We start from the raw sequence: 17,290 nt of genomic DNA on the forward strand, positions 1-17,290 counted from the left end.
AAAGGTGCTTTTTATTTTTAATCAAATTGAATTTGTTCAATAACATAATTTTTTTTAAATTCAACAAGCAGTTTGGTGTATTGGAGCGGAATACTGAAAGCAGCAGAGAGGCAGAACTGAGTAGCCTACACTTTAATATCTGTTAATTTATCGCAAGTAATATCGTTATCGCAATATTCAACAACGTTATCGCATATTTTCCTCGTATCGTGCAGCCCTACATATAATGTCACCATAACATCCTTTTATCCCTATTGTTAACAGTGATACTATATACTTTATAATAGAAAAGTCTTTTGTTGTTTCTTATTACAATCATTGCCGGAACACCTTTTAAGTGTTGTTGGATTGTATAGCATCTGTTAATGATGGCTCGTAGCAAGTGACGTATGTCATGATAAATGTAGGAATAACGCACAATAACAAAAACACAATCAGACTGGCTTCTACAGTAACCAATTATGCTATTATTTAACCACATAGCTCATCAGCAGGCTTAGCTTAGGTTAGCTTAGCTTAGCATAAAGACTGGGAAAAAGTCTTACTCAACTTCCTAAAGTCTTGTCGTCACCCCAAGGTTGTTTTCCCCCTGTTTTCAGTCTCTGTGCTAAGCTAATCTAAGCTAACCTACTCCTGGCTATAGCTTCATTTTTAACGGGCAGTGTGGTATCGATCTTTTCATCTAACTCTTTGCAAGAAAGCGAATACGCATATTTCCTAAAATGCTAAACTATTGTTTTAAAAACAATTGAGCTCAAAAAAAACAAATTTCCAGGAAAGTGAAACTTTCAGACCTTCGTGGTTCAACGCTAGCCTGGCTCCGCCCTCCTACGTACTTCCGCTCAATTTTCATTTCGCTTCAGCACTCCGTCTGGGTTCGCGGTATAGTCTAGGGTTTTCTCGACCAAAGTTTTTGGCGGTCCAATCAGCGAACGGAGGGAGTGGCTGAGAACGATGACGGTGAGGACGTTCGCTAGAAAGATGCAAGCGAAGCCATTCATTCCGTTGTGGCAACGCCGTCGAATATCCAGAAGTTAAAGCCCGAGTAAGAACAATCTTTGCTGAGTTTTGTTGGTGGCCATGATGTTGTGGCCCTCCTCCCCACAGGGTTCGGGGAAAAGTTTGATTTTCCAGCTCGCCTCAGTTAGTGGTGAAGGAGTTGGCTAAGGCGAACGCTATCGCTAGCGATGCTAATACTAATGCACATGACATACGTCAGAACCAAACGTTAGCGATTGGTTACGGCAGATCCAGAGTGGCTCTGGGCAGATCCAATCGTTTTAAACTTCAACAGAGTACCCGCATTCAAGGAAGGTAACACTTGTCGATGGAGAGTGGCCAGACTCTCTGTACTAATGAAATGTACCAGAGTCTGGTAGGACCAGGCTGGTTCAACACTGGTGTGAAATTGAACTCTCTACAGTTGTTGTTCTTCTTCTTCTTCATGCCTTCCTAGTCTTCCAAGTCTTTATATCTTTACCAATCCTCATGTTGTACACAGACAAACTACGCAGCATCACCACAAATTACTCTGTGGGCTTCTCCAGAATCTGTTCCTGTCTTTTTTGATATAAAGTATAAACCAAAGTCTCTCTCTCTCTCTCTCTCTCTCTGTAGCTGAGGAGGAGCTGGAGTGCGTGGACACGGAGGGGCCTGTGGTGTGCTGGGAGAGTCTCGGCCTGCCAGACTTGGACTGTGACGAAAAGCCAGGGTGGATCTCCAGCAGCAGCCTGGCAGGCGAGCTGATCCAGCCCAGCCCGCAGGAGGTCTGAACACAGCCCACACACCAACACACCCCCCCCCATGCAGCGTGGAGGCTTTAGAGGAACCAGGCAGAGACACAGTGGTGGAGATACATCACAGAGGAAGAGGACCCGGCGATGGGATAGTCAGAGACACTGCACGTTACGGTGACAAAGGACACAATACGTTGGACGGACTGAGCTGAGATGAACAAAGTGTGGAAAAGGGCGACGGAGAGCGAAGCCAGATGGAGAGAAACGCAAAGGGGGCAAAGGAAGCCTTGCTCAAAGACAGAAACTACAGTAGATCCCACTGGAGGGAGGACTCTCGTGAAAGATCACAAACTCTTGAGATGACTTATTTATTTTTTTGTAGTAGTGAAATATTATTTCATATGAATGTATCTGTTTTAAAGTTAAAAAAAAAAAAAGTTTGTCTTTTATATTATTTATGCCTTTTTGGATGAGAAATACGTTTTTATTTGTTGTTGTTTTTGTCCCTCCGTGTCCCACTCTAAAGTGTGGAGATTAGCAATGTTCCGTGTAAAGTTTTGTAATAATATAAAGAGAAGATATGGAAGAGTAAAACAACAAGCTATTTTCAATGTCTTTTCCTCCCCCCTCCTTCATGTGTAGCGGCCAATGAATGATTGCCATAGTGGATTTCGCGGCCCGGGTCCAAACCCATCCATATTTCTGGCAGGCCTTTGATGTGGCTCTGTGATGGGCTGTTCCACTGCAGTGACCCCTGAACGGGGTTGAACACTCCCTTCACTGTTCCCATTAAGGCGGCTGCTCTTTGCTTCAGTGAATACTTGATAGCTCATCACTTTTACGCAAAATGCACTGTTGCTTTGAGAGCAGCGTTGACCTACTGCTCCCAATCTGTTAGAGAAGTGGAGTGGTCGCATGTTAAAACTGCTCTGCTGCTAGTGACAGAATACTTTCCCGCCCTTTCGTGGTTGTAAAATCCCACAGGTGAGGTTTATCGGAGGTCAGATCTACTAAACAAATCTACTAACCTGACTTCGCATTTGCTCGGCATATCCATCTGGGAACTTTCCGTTGGAGAACTTTTGGGAAGGGCCGAAAACACTGGTTAGCTGATTGGATAAACCATCTGTCTTATCACCACCTATGTTGGTAATAGACGGGCCAACTCAACCAATCAGATCAAACTCTTGTTGAAAATAGAGGTGTTGAAATTAATCAAATAATCGATGCATCGAATTGCAGACATGGACGATGCTGCATCGATAATCGGCAGGCTCATAGTCGATTATTTCTGTTTACAATTTAATGTAGGCCTAACAACATTTCTGTTTACATATTCTGTTACGTTTTGCACATTCAGGAAGTCCCATGTGCTCAGTGCTGTAGTTTTATTTATCCAATTTATTTATATTTATTAGAGCACAGCAAAATATTTTGTTTTTGAAGCTTGAAAAGCTATGAATTGAATATCCTGCATGGCTTTAATAGAAACATTTATTTGACGCATCGTGATGCATCGAGCTATCGAATCGAACTGAATCGCTATCATGAATATCGTAATCGAATCGGGAGGTCAGTGAAGATTCACACCTCTAGTCAAAAACCAGTCGGGAGAAGAGCAAAAACATCTTTTCCTCCGAGAAAAGCCTCCAGTGCCGTTTTTTTGCTCTTCTTTCAATGAAGGAACACTTTCTAATTCGGATAAAACTGGCGCGATGGCTACGCTCACCTCATCCGAGGAAGCTTCCATGTTGTTTAGACTGAACAGTCGCTTCTCGTTGCGTCACACCTAAACCCGCCTCAAAACCAACGCTGATTGGTCGGCCGTTTGGCGAACGGCTCCAAATTTTCTCTATCTCAAGATGCCAGACTGATCTGCGAGTGGCAAACTGGAGCTCGCGAGATCAGGACAGTCTCACAAGGCTACAAATCTCCAGCCACAGGAAGGAGTTAAAGTTAATTATTAAAATTGAAGCAAATGCTCCATCCAGAGAAAACCGTATCCTCTCTCATCCATGTGGCATTCTTGTTGTGAAAGGGTCAGTTCACCCAAATCATAAAAACATGTTTTTTTGTTTGTTTTTTTACTTAAAGGGTAACTTTGTTTTCATTTCAACCTGGACCCTATTTTCCCTTTGTTTTTTGTGTAGACTGATGGGAACAACCATTTTTTGAAATCGGTCCAATATTAAGCAAGATCGCTGCAGTCGGCAACGGTGAAACAAGCTGTAAGTGTAAAATGTAAGTTATTGGGCAATTACGCATCTTCCATCCACTAAAAGTGCTTGTTTTGCCGCTGACAGGCTCTGATTAATATTGTAAGTGTCTGACAACATTATGGAAAGGATCCCTACAGAGATCCTTTTTGTTAAAGAGTAAGATCCTTTTTGTTTAACATCAATAGCTATCGCTAAAGCCACCAGACCATCATTTGATCGTCGTGAAACACACTTCATTCAAAGTCGATAAAAACACAATAAAATTATTAAAACCCGTATTTGTTCATCTTAAACCCTTAATTCACCCATTTACATGTTGAAATATGCTGGCTCTATACACGCTAAAAGTGCTGATTATTTACATGGAGTCTGGGGGGTTTTGGTGATGGCGTTTTGGTAGTTTGTGGTTAAACAAAAAGGATCTTACTCCTTAACAAAAAGCTCCATCTCTGTAGGGATCCTTTCCATAATGTTGTCAGACACTTAGAATAACAATCTGAGCCTGTCGGCGGGAAAAACAGAACTTTAAGTGGTCAGAAATTGACGATGCGCATTTGCCCTACAGGATTACATTGCAGTCCGGTTTGTTGCTGCCAGTTACAGCGTTTTCGCTCAATACTGGACCAATTTCAAAGATTTTTGTTCACGTTAGTCCCCTTGACACCAATGCATGGGGGAAATATGGTCTGGGTTGAAACGTGTTATTTTACAAACTTTAACATATGAAACAAAGCCTATCTGCATGGCTGGGTACCATTGAGGTCTGTATGACAAAATATGTTATTTTGTGGTTTGTGTGGACTGACCCTTTTTAAGTAATCCCAAATTTGGAAGGTTGGTAAAAATGGCCATCTGTCCCATATCATTGACATTACATTGCATAATTTCTGGGAACTGAAGGTTGAATGCCAGTTGGAGCTGCTAACATGCAAAGTTGTCTGTTGTTGCTTTCTTATTCTTATTCTTATTACACAATGGGCAATGGTACATTAGAAACAGACGGAGGGTGGGTTGAGATGAGTAAATGTCATCAGAAGTTGCTGTGTGTGTGTTCCTAATGTGTGAAAACACTGCAGATAACTCATTCATAAAACAAGTTGGAATACACTCTTCTCAGGTTTCAGCCTGCATTAGCCAAAGCCATTTTTCTGAAGGCTTAAACCCTCCATTGGGTTTTAAATCATCTCCATGGTGTGCTGACTGATTGGAGTTGATAGGATTGCAGCGGGCAGATGACAGGGCTGGCCCTGCTTCACGGAGGATGACTGTGGTGCAGGCTTTCCATGCCTGGTGCCTGTCTGCCTGTGTTTGTGCCAGAGCCAGCTGCCAATCCTCAGGCCCCGGCTCGCCTGGCATCTCTTCCCCCATGCTATACGGGATATTCCTGGCACCCGGATTTACTCGCCTGCTGCCGAGGCGTGGCATAGCCTCTTCCGGGTGTTATTTTTAGTCTCGATGGAGGCTTTCGGCATTCGTTCAGTTGACTTGACTTAAACTCCGTTCTTTTTCCAGGAATAGCCTGCTAAGTTTCAGAGAATCCAAAACTAAAAAGTGACAAGTCACAGCACAGAATGATGGGAAGAAGTGGCCATTCGCCTGCACAGTCTGATTGAGTTCCCTGTCATCTTTCTGCTTTACTTCCACACAGTATAGAGCTAGTATTTGAGTGTCCATTTATGAGTCCCTTGCTGGCAACAGAGAGAAAAAAGGAACACAACAATGGGTAGGAAATGAAGCTGGAAAGGAAAGAGCAATGGTCCGGGGAGGGAGAGGGGATGCTGACAGATGCAGACTGGGCTGATGGAGAGAAGATAAGGGCAGGGTTGTCTCTAAATGAGCTGCTTCTCCATCTCCCACGTCTATCAGTCGGCACTCTCCGTCAGCCCTGGCCTGCACCCTCTACCCACGCAGCTACACCCCTTCATTAAGGAGCCCATGGGAACAAGAAAGCTCATTGTCTGCCCCGGAATTTCTGCCCCTTGCTGCAGAGCCGACCTGTTAACGCCGGTCCCTCTCCCCTCCGCCCACCATTCTTCTCTCTCTCTCTCTCTCTCTCTCTCCCCCCTCTCCAGCACACCCTGAATGAATGTCATTCTTATGAATCGGGCAGTGTGTTGTTAAGTCGCTTGATACAGCCCCGGGCGGTTTTTTATTATCCTTGAGATGTCACAAACCAGGAGTGAAGCATGTTGTTGTTGTTGTTGGATGAACTTCAGCGGGTCCCTGCAAATGATGAGCTCATATGCACCGGAAGATTATTAATCTTATGTGTTCCCTCAAGGATATCCGCTATCAATTAAACAGGCTCAAGTCTTACATGATACATGAATAGCGTTGGGCATCGAGAACCGATTCCCACTTGGAATCGCTTCAAAAATTACGATTCCATCGGAATCGTTTCTTTATTGGAATCGTTTTGAGGATTTGGTTTCTAATCTTAGCATGGGTTCCAAATTTAACATGCGCAAGTTTTGGTTTCCGTAGCGGCCAGGCGCTTGTTGTGTTGTAGCCATGGAGCACAGTAAGCGGTGCTCTAGTGTGGCGTCATTTTACATGGAAAAAGCTGCAACCCACCATTGAATCCAAATAAAACTTTCCTCTTATTTGTGAAATAAGCACGTGACCCGTTTCAACTCCACCCCTCAAAGAATCGGAATCGAGAATCGATAAGAACCGGAATCGAAAAGGAAGAATCGGAATTGGAATCAGAATCATTAACATCCAAACGATGCCCAACCCTATACATGAAGATGCCACACTTGTCTCGCCTATTTGTACACTGCACCTGTTAGATATAATCAAGGAAACGCCATCTCAGCTTTATCCCAGCGACATCCATTTAGATCAGGGGTGTCCAACTCAATCATTAAGGGCCACACTGGAAAATGGGACTCCCATCAAGGGCCCGACATGTAGAGTTTGTTGACATGCTTTTATTTAATCGAAAAAGTCAAATATCCTTGACGGTATTGTTACATTTCTCATATAGTCTTCTCATTTGTCAACTTGAAGCCCTAAAAAAGTTCCTTGGCCATCATACGATTTAGCAAATCAAGCAAATCAATCATTCTGATTACATTTTTAAAATGTAATCACAGGCCTGAATATTGAATCACATTGCTTCTGTGGGAATTTCTGAGCCTCAAAGTCTGCAAATCTGCCAAATTCTGTTTTGAGTGTAGCGTAATTACAGTTCGCCGCACAACCGGGCGGGCCAAAATTGATTGTCAACCTGAATTGATAGGCGGGCCGAATCAAAGTGAGGGGCCGCATTTGGCCCGCGGGCCTTGAGTTTGACACGTGGTCTAGGCAAATAGATGGACTTTATTAATCCCAAACTGGGGAATTACTGATTTAACTGCCCCCATTCTGTCCCTGTCAACACACTTAACGAGTCCACTGTGATCATACTGATCCGGATCAATAATGAGCCTACTGAAGACAAGACATGAGCTTACCCTCCGAATGAAATTGATGGTATTCACATGAGTCAGGGGAAATCCTGAGAGCCACACACGCTGAGAACTAAATCAGCACCATCATTTTTTTATTCCCCAACCACTCTCTGTGCGCAGATATGAGTAAATGTTTGTTTTATAAGGATTAATTATCTACGAGAACGTTTGTCTTATGCGTGAGGATTTCTGTCAAGGCATCTGACAGTTCAAAGAAGCTAAAATGCTGCCGAGAAATGAAAGTTGAGAGAGTTTGCAGCTTGGGGCAAAGTGCTTTTTTTTTTTGTGTGCTCTGGATGTGCCACAGCCGCTCACTCTGTTCAAAGCAGTAACATACCGAGCAGTCTGATGCATTTAGGGAAAGAAAAACAACGCAGCAGGGCGGTTATTAGAACGGAGCAGAAACAGTGATGAACAATATATTTCGAAAGAAAAACCAAATGGTCTTGTCTAATGAACCTGCTATCCAGATGGTTTTAATAATTAACACAATACAACACCGGCTAGGTATTTGAAATGGAAACCACAACCTCAAGGTCTACATGGTGTCACTTTATACGGCTACCAGGACTGCAGGAGACACGCTGATCAAAGTGTCTCAGTGTGTGTTTCAGTCCAGACTGGTGCTAAGAAGGTCTGTTCACCCAAATGATAAAACAAAAACACATTTTCTCACTTAACTTTTGATGTATTCAGTAGTTTTGGGGTTTCTTTCCCCCTGGTTTTGAGTTTTCTGTTCCTGAGATTCCTGCCTCTGTCCTAATACAATGGAGGTGCGTGGAATGTTATGCGCAATGCTTACAAAATTGACAAAATGACCTGCAAAGTGTCTTTCCAGAAATGCGGTACTCCCAAGTATTTTGTGTTGGACTCCCAACAGATTTAATGGGGATCTGAATGGTCCTAATCAATACAGGCTGAGATATCCTGTCCTGTATTACCTTGTATAGGTCAAGCTACAAAGATGCTGGATCCTACACTTCCCATAACGCAACTCAATAGTTTATTTAGTTGTGCTCGGTAAACACTGCCATCTTTCAAACTCAGCATCTCGGCAAACACAGACTTTTAGTCATGTCTTGAAAAAGATTCCTTCAGAGTCGTACAAGACAACAGTTTGAGTTGAGTAGTACTTCCCCGGGTGAATGAACTGTAGGTGTATACATAAAATGTGTAGATTGTGGTGTAGTTTCCCTTTAAATGTACATTTTCAATGGTGAAATTCCCTTCCCCTTCATTGTATTGTGGTGAGGGCAACACATGTCAGACGGATATGTCAAATCCTGGCCAAAAAAAACGATGCACGGCTTGGTTCCACTAAAGGTAAGTTTGAGAATATGTTTTTAACATGCGCAAGTTTGGGTTTCCCCTAGCAACCAGGCACTTGTTGTGTTGCTGCCATGGAGCACAGTAAGCGTTCTAGTGTGGCGTCATTTTACGTTGAAAAAGCCCAGTGAAACTGCAACCCACCATGGAATCCAAATAAAACTTTCCTCTTATTTGTGAAATAAGCACGTGACCCGCTTCAACTCCACCCCTCAAAGAATCAGAATCGATAAGAACCGGAAATCCAAAGGAAGAATCGAAATTGGAATCAGAATTGTTACAGTTTTTTTTATGATTGCTATGACAATTTTTTCAATACTTCTAACAACTTTCCTAAAATCTAAACACGGTTAGCACAACATCCGTCTGTGTAGGCTAAACAATTAACACATTTCTTGTCGCTTTGACACAAATTGCATATAGTTAACACACATTTTAAATGCTTGGAACATCTTTCACAAACAAGCTCAACCAAGACCAAAACAATGGATATGTACTGCCAAATTCACAAATGCTTTCACACTGTAAGTCAGAACGGATAACATCATGTTCTAAACCTAACTTATAGGCTAAAGTGAAAGTGAACCCCCTGCATTTTATCCCATTGCTACCGAGTAACAGTTGATTGAAGCTATGCAAATAGATCAATCACAGCTGACCCCTAACCCTAACCCTAACCCCATCTAGGAAACACACTCAGGTGCTGAGGTTCTTTCAATAGCGAGACCATATGCTAGTACATACAGTAGAAGATTTGGGCTGATTTTGTGTGGAAAATGAACAATACTGTAAAATACATAACGATGCCCAACCCTAAATTAACACAGCACACTGGAAAGGGATGAGACTGATGTAAACAGAATGCACCCAAGAGTCGTCATCAGTCGTCCTCCACCTCCAGCCGGGTGAAGTAGAAAGTTATCCTGGTGCCATCGTCCGTGTCGTACAGCGCCTGGCAGGTGTACATGCCCTCTGCGTCCCTCTGGAGCTCCTCTATGACCAGAGCAGAGGCGTTGGCGGGCACCCGCATGCGGCCCAGGCTGCTGGACTGAGCCTGGAGCTTGGGGCCTTGGCCGTAGTTGTAGGCCACGGCTACGTTACTATCGGTCCCCGGTTTGGTGAAGCCCCAGATGAAGATGGCGGGCACGGTGGAGCCACAGTCCAAGGTGACCGAGCCTCCCGCTGTCGCCGTAGCGTGGGAGCGAATGTACTCCACCTCCTCGGGGTCAAGTATCTCCAGAGCTGTAACGAAAGACGCCCGGAGTCACTTCCCTAATACTGGATGGAAACAAAAAGCTCTTGCGTGTTTTCCACACATCGACAGAAACCGTCCCAACAAGCTCAGCGTTGACAGATGTTTATTAGCGAGTGTCTTCAGAGAGCTTTTTTACAAGACCTCACAGTTGGTTGGGGAATGGACTGCGTCAGCTCTTGAGGATGAGCACAACGCATAATTAAACCCACTCTCAGTTTATCAGCCTCTGGCCTATTTGGTGGATCAAACTTTTATGACCCTCTCCTCTGGCTGCGCTTAGCAATTCGACATAATAATGGCAGCAGTTTGGGATAAAGAGAAACTCTACTCGCCTCAACTTGTCTCCAACCCCACATCTTTGTTGTTTAAAGGAAGCTAAAGTACTTTTACCTTGTAGAGGAAGAGCCAGCCAGCAGACGAGCAAGCAGATGTAAGGAATCATCCTCAGACTCCCTGTGGTGCCGCGAAGCTTCAACTGGAAATCTGAAGTCGGGGGCAGCTATTATAAAGCCTATCACTGAGGTGAACGCGTGTCTACCTCTCCTGTCCACACTGCTGTACACGCTGAGACCGATTGAGCCAGGCTGAAGGACTGACGGGGAGGATTCAAACTACTACACCGGATACGCTTTTAATTATTCATCGACGCATCCAACCCCCCCCCCCAGTGTCGCATCATTTCGCCTGTCTCTCCAGCTCTTCCACTCGTGACCAGCCTAATGGCTAGACCTGAGCATGAAAGGTGTAGGGTGTCAGGATGATGCCGTGGCTTCATTTATTATTGAACGAAACAGGGTGAAGCCTTTTTTAAGAAATTCCGTCACTTCCAATGGGAAATTTCAAAAAAATGAATAAAAACAGTGCCGGAAGCTCCCTCACAAACAAATGAACGTTATTATTTACCCTATTAAAGGCATGCAGCCAGTATAAAATCACAGCGGATTCACAACATCTCCAGATAACTACATTTCTCATGACTCAGTGAACGGCATTGTGTCGTCTCCAAGTTTAGGCTGGTGTGAAACGTGGAAGCAGTGCACATACGCACTCAAAAATGCATGGGTTTTTGCATAATTCATGTATGGATATTGAAATCCTTAAATGCTCGTTGAAGCACACTCGTAAAAGTATCTCTTGTAAGGAAAAAAAAAGGTTCTGTTATAGGTCCCATGGCATGAAAATTTCACTTTATGAGGTTTTTTAACATTATTATGTGTTCCCCCAGCCTGCCTATGGTCCCCCAGTGGCTAGAAATGGTGATAGGTATAAACCGAGCCCTGGGTATCCTGCTCTGCCTTTGAGAAAATGAAAGCTCAGATGGGCCGATCTGGAATCTTCTCCTTATGAGGTCATAAAGAGCAAGGTTACCTCCCCTTTCTCTGCTTTGCCCACCCAGAAAAATGGGCCACCCATGAGAGAGAGACATCATGGCTTGAAAACAAGCGAAACATGGCAGTTGGTCAAGGCCACACCCCCAAACTCCACCTTGCACCCCCACCCTCTCCTCCTCAATAGCTACAGACACAGAAATGGCACATCCTAAGGAAAGCTCATTGTGGGACTGGCTCTAGTGGCTGTAATTCTGCACCAAGGCTGAATTTCGGGAAAGAGACTTCAGATACAGTATTAGGGGACCACTAAGGTCTATATAAAAGAGACTTCAGATCCAGTATTAGGGGACCACTAAGGTCTATATAAAAGAGACTTCAGATACAGTATTAGGGGACCACTAAGGTCTATATAAAAGAGACTTCAGATACAGTATTAGGGGACCACTAAGGTCTATATAAAAGAGACTTCAGATACAGTGTTAGGGGACCACTAAGGTCTATATAAAAGAGACTTCAGATACAGTGTTAGGGGACCACTAAGGTCTATATAAAAGAGACTTCAGATACAGTATTAGGGGACCACTAAGGTCTATATAAAAGAGACTTCAGATACAGTATTAGGGGACCACTAAGGTCTACATAACAGAGACTTCAGATACAGTATTAGGGGACCACTAAGGTCTATATAAAAGAGACTTCAGATACAGTATTAGGGCACCACTAAGGCCTATATAAAAGCATCCAAAGAGCACCATGTTATGGGACCTTTAAGATTAGATTTAGGAGGAGACAAACCGTGAGCATCATTAGTGGTGCCACGCAGCAGCCATCAGTAAAAACTCTCCGAGTTCCTCAGGGCCTCTGGCTGTAGTCTGGGACTGATGGCTGCAAGAGAAGAGGCTGAAGCTAAGCAGCGCTGCCCTGCAAGCAGCCCATAAAGCTGCTCTCACTGGAGGCAGCCCCAGGCTGAGGAGAAGGCTCTAATTAGTAGGGACGTAGAATTAGTAAGGACTTAGTTCAGCTCTTTTGGGAGGGGGAAGAGGAGGGCTATATTTAGAAGGCTGCTGGAAGGCAGACAGATGTAATAAAACTTGCAATATAAAACAACATGGTTTGTGAGGGCAGAGTGGACTGGAAGACGAAGTTCAAAGACATTTTAGGGAAACACTGACAAGCTAGTAAACACATTGCACAATGATGTGTCTGCAAAAATTGCAAAGAGGTATGGTGCAATGGAAAATATTGACCTGAACATTATGTACGGAAGAGCAAAATGTTGCAGCAACAAGAGAGCAAGACAGAAACGAGTCAGAGACTGTTAAGAGTGGTTTGTACTAGAGATGTTCCGATACTAATACCAGTATCTGTATCGCCTCCGATACTGCCTAAACTGCTGGTATCGGTATCGGGAAGTACTGGAGTTTATGCACCAATCTGATACCACATAATAAAGCCCTAAAGAAAATCTACGATTAAGTAGTTTATTTTATGTTCTTTTTCCATTATAACTGCCTGTCAAACTGTCAAAGTTCTGTGGCATTCATTTTTTGTGTTTGTTCATGTTTCACAGTTTAACCTGAGCCAGGCCGACAACAAAGTTGAAATAATATCACATCCATACAGGGATTGTAGTATACAGTTGGTAAACATAATAAAATTTATGGCACACTGGTATCGGATCAATACTACAGCCGATACGCAAGTTCAGGTATCAGAATCGGTAATCGGGAAGCAGAAAATGGTATCTGGTCATCTCTAGTTTGTAACGGTGTGGCAGTGTGTGCAGCATGTCTCGTTTTCCTGCAGAAAATACAAAAAAGAAAAACAAGTTTATGAGGAGTTAACAAATTTGGGAGACTTTTAACTTAGTATTTTCTTTTGGAAAGAACGATCAACTTGTTGGAAGGCAGTTTTATGTTATTTCCCCCCCCCCCCCACTGGCTGGATCCCCAGGGTATATAATAGGCATGCCTTGCAATACATGTTATTAACTGTGAAGGGCAGCTTTAGGCATCTCAGCCTACAGCCTGCCAGAAATCCATTCGAAACGCTTCAGCTTTATTGTATTTGATCGGAATCAGGCCTTATATAAGCAATACAACTATCCTTATATATGTAACACACAAAATGTCAGCCCGTGTGCAGTGCCTAGGCTGCTAACATTACCGTGGCAACGCTGTCTTGCGGCTGCTACACCACGCTGTAATATCTGACTGTGACAAAGGAGGGAAGGACCATGATTTGTCATCAATGGGACCAGTAAGTCCTGTTCTGTTGGACTAAGAGCGGACCCGAATTCTTTGCTGGTGAAGCAGCACCTTTCTAAGTGCTGCAGTCCTGCACCCAAAGGCCTGCCACATCTGCTGGCTGCCTGCCTGATTTGCCGCCTGGCCGCTTGCAATCTTAAAGAAAAAAAAATGATTTGGGAAGGAAGAAGACCAGGCGACTGGAAAACGAGTTGGTGGTGAGTGTTGGGGGTTGTTGGCCTTGGAGAGGCTGGGGTGGGGGGGTTGGTGGCGTGGGAGGGGGCTGGCGAGAAGGGAAGGTTGTATCTTATCTGGACCCTCTTTGAGCCCTAAAAGCTCTCAGGTGCAGAGCCCCGTTGAGTGGATTCGGCCAGGCCAAGCTCGAGCGACTGGGTTTTTTTGTTCTTGGCAGCAGATGAGAGAACTGACTCAGACCCAGATAGCTGGGACTACATAGGGATCTGGGTAACACATTACTGCCACCCCAACATGTGCCACCCGCCCCAACTGTGAGCACTTGGCAACGCTGCACTTTATGTGAGAGCAAAGCTGGCAAAACAGGTGGGTTTCCGTGAGCGTGCCCTGTGATTAGATCAAGTCATTACCACTGGCTTTGTTGACAGCGAAGCTAACCTCTCATTTCACTGGACCACCTGTACTGGAATGTGTTGCTAAATCTTAACAGCAGATGATTCAATCTCTGGATTTAAAAAAAAAAGAATAGTCTTGGCTCCCAGTGAGGATGTGTGTTTCCACTTATCATCTAATGAGATTTAGATTCGCAGTGCAGTACAGCCACTGTGTTTGTTTTTGGACCTCAGGACTTTATCACAGTTGTCCAGTGTCCAACAATGTTGACTTCCTCTTGTTAGTGTAGCCATAGGCATAGATAGCGCTGGGGGGGATGCAGGGATATGTCCCCCTCCAATATTTAGAAGAGGTAGATTTGTCCCCCTCAAAACATTTGATAAGCCACTCCCCAAAAGAGTTAATGTTCACGGGGCTAAGAACGTGTGTGTATATCAATCATGGTTTTTATTCCAGACTCAAGGTCCATTCAAAAGACAGACATGACATACCACATACCTTAACAACAAATAAAAACATATACAAAGAAATAAAAGCCAGAAGAAACAACAATACTACATTTCTATAAAAGACACTTATACCAGTGTTTCCATAGTGAAGATTGGTATCGTATGGCACTAAACCTAGGATTTACTAATAGCATAACAATGTTATGTTGGGAGACGTTCAGGCGACAAATAAATTTGTAGATGAGACTCCTTAACAATGCTCAACAAATATGTATACATATATATATATATATATATATATATATATATATATATATATATATATATATAGAGAGAGAGAGAGAGAGATGGCCCGATACCATTTTTTGCTTCCCGATTCCGATACCTGAACTTGTGTATCGCCCGATACCCAGTACCGATCCGATACCAGTGTGTCATATATTTTATTATGTTTTACCAGCTGTATACTACTATCCCTGCATGGATGTGATATTATTTCTATCTTTGTGAAACATGAACAAACACCACAGAACTTTCTTTTATTGTCCACTTTGACAGTCAGTTATAACAGAAAAAGAACATAAATAATCTATTTTAACATAGATTTTCTTTAGGGCTTTATTACGTGGTATCGGATCGGTGCATTAACTCCAGTACTTCCCGATACTGATACCAGCGTTTTAGGCAGTATCGGAGCCGATACCGATAACATCTCGCTCTATATATATATATATATATATATATATATATATATATATATATATATATATATCCTTCTTACCTGTAAATATGTTTCCCAACGTTTCCCAACGATTTCAGAAACCACTATAGAGGACCGAACCATCTTAACCTCACAGTGCACGTCTCCTTTCTCTTTTCTATTTCTCCGTGAAATTTAAGCTGCCTTTAAGTGTGGTCAGAAACATCCAGATCTATAAACGATCTGACGGAAAGCAGCAACCGTGAAATATAAACTAAAGATGTGATTAGTGCAGAAAAGGCGCAAATTGTTGCACAAAAATTCACCAGAATGCAGGAAATGAAGTGTTTTTTTTTCTGGCAGAGGACATCCAAACCCCCCCCCCCCTCCCGGTTATATAACACATTATAATCCCCCGTTATAATGTGCCCCCCAAACAAAACCTACACCCTTGAGTGTAGCTGTCCTCAGACTTTTGAGTACCAGACGTCTCACGCTGTGAGGTTTTCTCGTCCTCATCCTCATCCTCCTTCTCCTCCTCCTCCTCCTCCTCCTCCTCCTCCTCCTCCTCTTCCTCTTCCTCTTCCTCCTCCTCCTCCTCCTCCTCCTCCTCCTCCTTCTCCTCCTCCTCTGGGCTTCCTTCTTCAGTTGACAGTTTGTGTCGGGGACCACACATTGTGGAGGTGGAGCACGGCTGCCAGACAGGGTAACATGTATTAGCCGGGCTACCGTACATTTCGGCTCTATCATCATTCATCTAGCAGGCAGGCAGAGCGGAGGTGAGCGAGGCTGTGCAGAGGCTTGTGCTCGTAAAGCACGGAGCCCCCCCAACCCCCAAGACCCCCATTTCCCTCCTGGCTCACTCATCTCATGGCCTCAGACCTCGCCATGCTGGCGTCCTCTGCACAGGGCTCCCTGTAGGCCCTACCTGAATCGCAGAGCAGAGCCCAGCACAGCTGACTGGCCTTGGGACAGGAGCAGCAGGAAGGGGGCCTCTCTCCTCCACCGAGCCCCACGGGTGCACCGGCACTACATATTGTTTTACAGAAAGAAGGCTACAAATAACCGCTGCAGTCCTGCAGCCATGGACAAATGCACAAATTGTTTTCTGAACAGCTAGGTTCAGTGTGGGACTAGAATCAAATGACCAAATAGGTCCAGAAAACTGTACCAGGAAATGCGTAAATAATACTCCAAAAATATTACAATCGAGGGATTTACGTTGCAAACTCTTTTCCAAAGTACTCACTGTAAAGCAATAGTTTCACCTTTTTGGAAATGCTTTTAAACACTTTTTTTTCCCCCACCAAGAGCTGGATTAGAAAGGTCTGTGTGCATTTTTATAGTTTTTCTTTTTTTTTTTCTAGATTCCATGTTTTTTCTTTTTACTGTAAGCCAAAAAGGGAAGAAAAAAAAGAGAAACAGAGACGTTTAAGGTTGATGGTCTCTAAATCAAAATAAAACAAAAACAGGCCAATTTTGGTTTTGGCAAATTCCTTTTTGTCATTATTCCGTTTTGAATTGAAGAATGAAGAAAGACAGACCCGGAGGTTTAAAAAAAAATAAAATAAAAGCCCGGACGATTGATCGATCCAATCCACCAACCAGCACCTCCGAAGCTCAATAATTACCATGTTATGGTAATAACATGACAAAATGATGTGTAGTGATCACTTCCGCTGCACAGAACTTACATCATAGCAAGTCCTTCCATCTTGTTTTTCTCACAATCATTGGGCTAAACTTCTTCCCAGTTAAAATCAACTTGTGTAAACAATTTATTTGAATCAAGTGTTGCTCTTTTGAGACTAGTGGAAAGATCCGCTTATTCGGCCTTGTTCCAACATGTTTACACTCACAGAGTTGTGTAACCAGAGAAGCCCCGGTCCATGGAACAGAAGTTGTCTCACTCCGCTGACACAAGTTTGATTCTGGCTCCAGAAGGACACAATGTCAAAGCTCTAGTTACCGTATTTTCCGGACTA

The 17,290-nt window shown here is 43.6% G+C and overlaps 1 protein-coding gene across 5 annotated transcripts in view; it reads left to right on the forward strand.

Annotated features, from left to right (window-relative positions):
• Positions 1-1,797, forward strand: part of cdon (cell adhesion associated, oncogene regulated) — a 44,594-nt gene extending 42,797 nt beyond the window's left edge. For all 5 annotated transcript variants that reach the window (XM_028574475.1, XM_028574477.1, XM_028574478.1 and 2 more), the window contains exon 19: positions 1,618-1,797. In XM_028574475.1, the coding sequence (XP_028430276.1) occupies positions 1,618-1,772 (155 nt within the window). In that variant the 3' untranslated portion in view covers positions 1,773-1,797. The remainder of the gene's footprint in view (positions 1-1,617) is intronic.
• The last annotated feature ends 15,493 nt before the right edge of the window (positions 1,798-17,290 follow it).

This window comes from Perca flavescens, chromosome 3 (genome assembly GCF_004354835.1).
Source record: "Perca flavescens isolate YP-PL-M2 chromosome 3, PFLA_1.0, whole genome shotgun sequence".
Classification (NCBI taxonomy): domain Eukaryota; kingdom Metazoa; phylum Chordata; class Actinopteri; order Perciformes; family Percidae; genus Perca; species Perca flavescens.